We start from the raw sequence: 8,730 nt of genomic DNA on the forward strand, positions 1-8,730 counted from the left end.
TGTCGAATAAACTATAATTTTCAACCAAAAAAGGATTAAGAATCTAGCCATAACTCACTTACCAACTAATTAAGGGGTTTTTCACTCATTTTGACATTGCGAATATGTCGATTTTACTCTTTAATAAAAATAAAACAATCTTAGATTTTTTCTCATTTCGATCTTTCTTATTTTCCGCAGAAAATAAATTTATAGTTTTGATCACATCTTAAAAAGCCGCATAATTTGCCGAGACTCATTTGGCCACAGACAGGATTTGGCCACATAAATCTACCGTCTATAGAAAATACTTATTGTGCTTGCTTCCTGACGCTTAAAAGCCGTTTAATAAGCCTGGCCACAAACACATGACAAATGTGCCGCCCAAGAACTGCAATGGGAAATGTTCCAGCCAGTGGCCAGTCGATGGGGCTGCTGCAATGGCCATAAATTTTATGACTTGGCCATTGAAAAGTTGACATGGCACAAATACTTTGTCGCATAATTTTCAATAAGCTGTTGTATATAAAAGAGGACAACGCTTCAAAGTATCTGTTTTTGGTCAATAAGAGAGATTTCTTTTTAAGCGAGAAATATAATATAAACAATGAAAATCTGCGAAAGAAATTTATTTTGATTTACTACTTTTACTTCTTTTAAAAAAATGACATGATATCAATGGAAAAACGTTCAATCAAAAGCAAAATATTAACTTTTCAAGTAAAATGTGATTTTTAAGCTTATTTTGAATCTATAAATACTAAACTAATCTGTTTAATCATAATAAAGTATTAAAAATATAGCTTAACTCCAATTTATTTTAAGTGAACTTTTTTAACATTTTTAACGTGTATAATTCATACTTATAAGTGATGTAATAATCTAAGTTATTGTGCTATTGTACATAGATTCAATATATCTCAACGCTTGAAATCTGCCGTTGAAACGATTATACATTATTTCCATAAGCTTCTCATCTCGCATTCTATAAATAGATATTCCCCCTAAAGCAGAATATTAAAATGCTTATTTTTTACACCCATTTTTCATATTATTCTCATTGTCTCTCTGTGTGTCTCATGTATATTTTCTGTCATTTACTCTTTGCTCTCGAAAACGTTAATTGAGCACTGTTCTGATGATATAAAAAAGAGAAATAATTGTATACCCTACAAGTTGAAAGCGATTTCCAAAGTCTTACGATCTATTAAGTAAAGAAAAGAATTGCAGTATTGAAAATTTAATTTGTTTTGTAATATTACTATGTAATTAATTAAACAACTTGCTTATATCAACAATCATTACTTTCCGCGAACAAAGGCATTAACAGAGAAAATCAATAAAAAGGGCTTTAAGTAAATAGGGCCTCTACATTTTTTGCCCCGCACCCCGAAATGAGTAACTGAGCCTCTTTATATAACATAACATAAAACAACTGTTGAGCCTTTAAAACAGGGTATATTGAAGTTGCTACCCCTGTGGTGATAAGCCTAAGCTTTTCGACGGTACAGAGCAACGGCAATTAAGTCAAAATGACAAATGTAGAAAGAGCAAGAGAGAATTGTAAACAAATAAATAAATAAATACTTGGATAATAATGATAACCAATCGAGTTTTCGGCTAGCGCTGTAACCATAATCAATATTTTTATAGCCATTCGATATTATTGAAAACATTTATGAAATTGTGAAATATGTGGAATCTAATCTGCAGAGTGAGAACTTTGCTCTCCGAAAGCTCTATTGTCCAGTTTGTGGGGGTCTATTATAAGTTGTAGTTCAATTACTGAACCGCAGTCAGATTAGAACCGTTGCGCGTATGACATCAACTGACAATTGCTACCTAAAATGCTGGAAATTACTTTGGCCTTGATACTGCTGATAGTGGGCCTCTTCTATGTGTTCATGACATGGAATTTCGGCTACTGGCGGAAGCGAGGTGTCCCCGGTCCCAAGCCCAAGATCTTCACAGGCAACTATCCGAGCATGTACACACAGAAGCAACATACGATCTACGACCTTGATGCCATATATCGGTAAGTCAATCTATTGAATTCCTAGTCATGATTTCAATTCGACCATATTCTATTTGTACACAGTCAGTATAGAGATCAATTTGATGCAGTGGGCATCTATGGAGGGAGAAGCTCTCAGTTACTAGTGGTCAGTCCAGAATTGGCACGACGCGTCTTTGTGTCGGACTTTAAACATTTCCATGACAACGAACTCTCGCTAATGGTGGATGAGAAGTCGGACTTTATATTTGCCAACAATCCATTCACTTTGGTCGGAGAAGAGTGGAAAAAACGACGAGCTGACGTCACTCCCGGACTAACTCAGAGTCGAGTAAGTGTTCAACCCATATATTTATTTTTTCTAAGTAATTAAAGACTTGCATCTTTGCTTATATGCCAAATTTTTAAATTTATTCAGGATGAACTCGTTTTTCACTTAAATTCAAGGGTATATAAGCCTTTTTAAAATCGACAGCTCTAAGAATATGTTTTAGAAAAAAAATTGTAAAAACCTAGGCTTGTTTTTTCAACTTATAGATAATTGTTAAATAACCTCTTAACCTGCATCAGGCCGTGCCCAAATAGGAGATTCAAGTCATATATAAATTATTATAATGTATATGTTAAACTGAGTTTGGTACAACTTACCTCTTGTAATTAACCCTTTCCATATTGGTTTGCAGATCAAGTCTGTCTATCCGGTCACCAATGAGGTCTGCATGAAGATGAGCGAGTGGCTGAACAAGCAGCTACGTCTCGGTGCACCCGAGGGAATCAATGCCAAGGATGTAAGTGAAGAATGTGATAAATTATTTGATAAATCGAATAATATGATTTCCTTTTTTATTATAGATGTGTCTGCGCTTCACCTCCGAAATGGTCACGGATTGTGTGCTGGGTTTGAAAGCGGAAAGTTTCTCTGATAATCCCACACCCATTATGGGGCACATCAAGAATCTCTTCACACTGACCTGGACATTTATGGTCTACTTTATTCTAATTAGCACCTTCCCAGCGCTGAGGAGCTTCTTCAAAGCGCGTTTTATTCCTATCCAGACAGAAAAATTCTTCATTAGTCTGATGCAGAATGCAATTGATGGCCGCCAAGCCCAACTGGCTGCTGGCCAGCAATTCGAACGTGTGGACTTCCTGGACTACATTCTTCAACTGGCTAAGAAGAGGAATTTGGATACACCTCATTTAACTGCCCACACAATGACCTTCCTGCTGGATGGCTTCGAAACGACAGCTGGAGTTTTGAGCCATCTCCTATTGCTACTTGGACGAGATGCGCAGGTACAGCAGCGTCTGCGAGATGAAATAAAATCCTATATTAATGAACAGGGCATCATCGAGTTTGACAAATTAAACGAGTTGCCCCTTCTGGATGCTTGTATAATGGGTGGGCTTAAATTAAATGCGGAATATATATGAGTTTAATGCTACAACTCTCTATTTGCAGAATCCATACGTATGTTTCCTCCCGCCTTTATGTCCAACAAGATTTGTACCGAGCCAATAGAGCTGCCTAACAAGAATGGAGAGAACTATATTGTGGAACGCGGAACCGCTGTCATTGTGCCCCATTATTGCTTCATGATGGACGAGGAGCATTTTCCCAATCCCGAAGAGTTCCAGCCCGATCGCTTCCTTCAGTCCGATGCCGTCAAAATGTATCGGGAACGAGGCGTCTTCATGGGTTTTGGCGATGGACCACGCGTTTGCATAGGTGAGAGCATCTTTCTCCTTTGAGATCTCCCTCAAAATACTGTTTTTTATAACCATATTTCCTCTTTGGCAGGCATGCGGTTTGCTCTGGCCCAGATAAAGGCGGCTGTCGTCGAAGTGCTAACCAAATTTGACATTCATGTCAACCCCAAGACCCGCAAGGACAACTTATTTGAGCCGACAGCTTTTATCACCACTCTCAAGGGCGGCATTTGGTTGGACTTTAAGAAGCGACAGTAAAACAACTTGAGCTACCTTGTCTTTTCTCTCAGTGTTGACTAACTACAAAATAATAAAATGGGCAACTTTTAAGCTAACTAATTCGCTGATTATAATATAACGATAATAGAATTATTTAACCATCGCCTTGAGGGCACTCTCCTTCGAATATATTTGAAACTATTAAACTAGCAAGCAATAAAGCAAAAATATTGCAATAGAATATCAAGTCGAATTACTTAATTACGGTCAGAAGAACTTGATATTTTATACTGTTATTTTAAATGGATCCTAACCTAAGCAGGTTCTATTACAATTAAAGTAGAATAGATAAGTAACATCCTGTATATAATATATATTATCAAAAATGTATGAGATATGTGCAAATATTCGTAACCAACTTTTTACATATCAATTAACACCCAATTTTGGTGGACTTTATAACTCATATGAGCTTTTTTCCAGGCTATTTTTTGCAGTTGCAATGTTTGGCAAACTCAGAATGAGAGCTTTCAGTGTAAATAAAAAAACATTAAATAAAAAACTGATGTCAAAAATCTAGAAAAGCTAAGGTGAAAGACAGAGATTTTTTAAAAATCAATAAATAGAATAACTTATGCATATGTTTGTCATTCAAAGTGTTTAGTTTTGATAAGCCCTATCGTTGGTACTATACAAATCAGATATTGGTAGTAGACTGGTCAAGCCTTATCTACAAATTTGCGAACATTTCTCTCCAAAAGCTCTCTCGTGCAGTTGAACCAGCTTTTAGTTGTTGTGAGATAATATTGCAGAGCAAGCTCAAAACCCCGAGAGATTCATAGTTATTTAATTTTTTAATACGTGTATATTAATGATAATTTGTAGTTTCCTAGTTCACAGAGTTTTATTTGAGACAGACTGAAATCAAATTCAATTATATTCTAAGAATAATTATTATAAAGAGGCTTGTTTTGATAGGAATACTTTTAAATATTGCATTGGCCTAACTTTAAATATTTACATATCAAATGTAGAAACGTCCTGAGAGATTTGACTACAAAAAAATGATAAAATATGTTAAATTTATTTTTAAATTGTGTAAAAAGTGATCGAGTTGTCTGCTTTAAATTTAAAATTGTATACAGTCAATTAAATCCTTTCTTTGACACCCATTTAAACCTTTTCAATTAGCACGATGTCGTGATTAATGTCTTTCAGACATGCAAATTTCTCGTCTGCTTAGATGCGAAACTAATTACGTTTAGCAATTGCATGCAAGTGTATCTATTCAGGCCTGTTTGTCTGGCAAGGACTTTCATTTATCAAAAGTCCTTAAAAGGCTTTACAGGTGTAAAAAGATCTTGTTGATAGAAAAAATTTACATTTTCACATAGGAAAGTGAACAGACAAAAGAAAAAGTTGATTTAACTCAAAGATGAAGTTAATTAGCTTAAGAAGAGCAAGGTAAAGCGAGTGTAACACCTGTAATAAATGTCTGTTCATAAAATCGACAAGTTATCGCCTTGTGCCAGGCAACGAGTGTCAACAACTATAAATAAATATATGCTCATAGATTCATGCATATACACATGTATTTATGGTATTTATTTAGTAATTTATTCATGTCTGGCCATGCGTGGCACATGCCACATGTTCTCAGTTCGCCTGACTGCGCTTTGTTTAGCTGTCAGTCAGTCTGACAGTTGTTTAAATCATATATGCGAGTCTATATATGAGTATTTGGGTAAATTGACAGCATTTCGCAAATAATACTCAATTCGTGTCGAAGCTGAAATGGAAACACCTCTCAGAGAGTTCATTGAATGCTTTATCAATTCGATTGCCGCCATTTACTTCGAGTATATCTCAATTGAAGCACTGAGAGCCTTTGAATTATGTGGCAAATCCAATTGGGAAATCAAAGGCGCACATAAAATTGCATTAGCTGTGCGAGCTGTGGCTGAATAAGGCATGTGCCCCAATAAGGGGCAAGACTAAAGTTATGCATATGCATTTACCATTTCCTTTTTTCCATTTTACGTTCTTCATTCGGCTCTCGCCACTCACCTTTCCCCTCTGCCCGTTGCGCCAACTCCGAGTGCTAGTTCAATCTGCAATTTGCTGCGGCTCTGATTTGGCAAATTGTTTGGAGGAAAAACAAAAGGCGAAGACGATCCAGCTTAGCCCAACAATCCAGCAAGCCAACAACTTCCTCACACACTTTACCTTCTTTACCTACGACCAATTTATATTGCCAGGCACTTTGACTCAACCCCTCTGGCTTTTCCTTCGCCACCCACTTCCCTCGTCCTGCCGTAGCAATTGTGTCTGACTGCGATTCCGGCTCCTGCAGCAACTGCTTGTTTCCCGTTCAAAGGTTGGAGCGTAGTTTAAATTGTTTGCCAGCTGTTTCACAGCAACTTCACTTTTTTTGCTGGCTATTTGATCAGTGATTGAGCTCAATGAGCAAATAAACTTGTGGCTCGCTCGATTGAGTGTTGAAACTTATTTGAAAGGTGAATGAGCTCACTGTCTTCTTCACAGCGTGCATCTCCTTTTACTTATTATGTGTTGCTCTTAAACCATCAGTCTGTCGTATCTTAAATCCCACAATTCCAAATTAATATGATTTATTTGAAATTGCTCAAGTTTGGTATTAGTATGAAAATTTGTGTTATTTGTCAACCCAACTCTCAGGACTCTGCAAGGGCATCAAATCTACTGCGTAACAAAGGAAATCTTTCCTCTAATAAATCTTTAATTTGAGTACATAACTTACTTAAAGGGGATTCAAGCGTTTTTTTCTAGATATAAGTACAATCTCGTTAATACTTTAATCTCGTTATTTAATATTTGTTACTGAGTACATAAAACGTATTCAAAAAAAACTTGATACACTTGTAAATATAAATGTCATTTAAGATCCTTGAAGAGGATTATATGTATAATATTCTTTATTTAATTTGAGATTTTTCATAAATACGGTGTAAATGATTTATTCTGTAAAATATATGAATTCAATACAATATAAATACAATTTCGCATTGTCCATTGAACTGCTCTTAGTTAGATAATGGTTTTCACTCTCAAATTGGCCAGAGTTCTAACCAAGGCTGCAAACCTCCAAAATTTTGTTAAAGGTTCGGTTCGACGGCTAGAACCATCGGTGGGCAAGCCCTTGCTCGCGCTACTCACAAAACTCAAACTGGTAAATTGGCTAGCTCGAGATTTTCGACAATACAACAACAACTTTTGACGCCACGCGCAAAACATTTAGGACCCCATAGAGCAACACCGCGGTTCAACTCACGAATTGGTTTATATACCCCCTGAACCCAAGGTTTGGGCTCGAACCTTGGTTCTACATTTGAAACTAATTACATTTTTTCTTTTAAGAAATCTAATTTTGATGTTGACTTAAATTTATTTGAAGACTTAAGTATGACTTATTTTAATCCTAAGTCCCTTATAATTGCGCAGCATTAGAAAACCATAAAGTTTATGTAAAAGAACCGAACCAGTTCTGCGAGGTTCGGCTCAGAACCGATTTGCAGCCTTGGCTCTAACTAAAACTGATGCATATATTCCCAATGCATTTGCTTCTGCTTCATAAAATCTTCTGAATTTCATTGTGCATAGGATCTTAGGATATAAAATGTTTAAAAACTTAACCATTCATATTTTAAGAGAGCTTAACAAAGGTAATTGAAACAAAATCAATTCAAATCACATATATGTAGCCCTTATATGCTACATCTATGCCCTATGTTAAACTGTAAATAACATATTCAGGCTTTTAAATTAAATCCCATGTTTGGTGCACAACACACCTAAACACACACCCGAGCAGGCATACCCATTTCCCTTTGACCTTGCGTTGGGCATAAACAACTTAAATCCAATAAAAACATTTTGTTTAGTAAATTTATTTTGTAAACGACCTTGTCAACAGGATGATGAACACGTTTGACAAATATTTACGCACAACTTGTCTGTGTATGCATGTGTGTTGTCTGCCTGTGAGTGTGTGTGTTTGTGTAACACACATTCAATATTTATTTTGGCTGCTGTAGAATGAGCCTTAGTCCTAACCATAAACGACTTGCCATGATATAAATTTAATTCAATTAAGAGATTCGGTCAGTTTGCCCTTAAAAGTGTTAAATGCGGGGTGAGAAGTCAGAGGTGATGGCTGCAAGGTGAAGGGCTAGGCAACGAGTACAATAACAACAAAACCCCATTAACATTTTCATGGAAAAACTTTGTGCTAATTGCATTTATGGCACAAAAACCTCAAAGTTCAAAATCTGTACCAAAAACAGAGCACAAAATGCAATTAGCACTCGAAGCGGCAGGACGAGCTGCCTACAAAGAGGCTTGCCATTTCCCACTTGCCACGCCCCCAAAAATTAACAGTCATGACGATGATGATGACGATGACGACGACGAGGATGATGACGATAACAATGGCAGCAAGTGGAAATGTCAAGTAAATGTGCGGCAGCTAATTAAAAAACTTGTGACTCCCATATAATTTTATACAGCTGGAAAATTAGGAGGCAGAAAAGGAAGAGCGGGGGGTAAAACTGAGCTAGAGATGAGGTAGAGAGGCAAGTATTTGAGCTTTTGAGGTGACAACGGAAAATTGTATGATTTTCGTCTGCTACTTGGAAATTGACAATTTGTAGTGCAATAATTTGACAGGCAAGCGACCGCAGAAACCGAGCAGTTTGAGGATGCCGGATGCGAAGGATCCGTGCGAAAGAAAAGTCAGAAAGAGGCAGTACGTTGTTGATGAGGCCGCAGAC

The 8,730-nt window shown here is 36.6% G+C and overlaps 1 protein-coding gene across 1 annotated transcript; it reads left to right on the forward strand.

Annotated features, from left to right (window-relative positions):
• Positions 1 to 1,826: 1,826 nt before the first annotated feature.
• On the forward strand, positions 1,827 to 4,042 carry LOC117781210 (probable cytochrome P450 28a5). The gene is made up of 6 exons (XM_034617964.1): positions 1,827 to 2,014; positions 2,078 to 2,324; positions 2,677 to 2,781; positions 2,846 to 3,395; positions 3,456 to 3,722; positions 3,795 to 4,042. Exons 1-6 carry the CDS (start codon positions 1,827 to 1,829, stop codon positions 3,959 to 3,961), a joined length of 1,524 nt encoding a protein of 507 aa, XP_034473855.1. The 3' UTR covers positions 3,962 to 4,042.
• The last annotated feature ends 4,688 nt before the right edge of the window (positions 4,043 to 8,730 follow it).

Source organism: Drosophila innubila, assembly GCF_004354385.1.
Source record: "Drosophila innubila isolate TH190305 chromosome 2L unlocalized genomic scaffold, UK_Dinn_1.0 4_B_2L, whole genome shotgun sequence".
NCBI lineage: Eukaryota > Metazoa > Arthropoda > Insecta > Diptera > Drosophilidae > Drosophila > Drosophila innubila.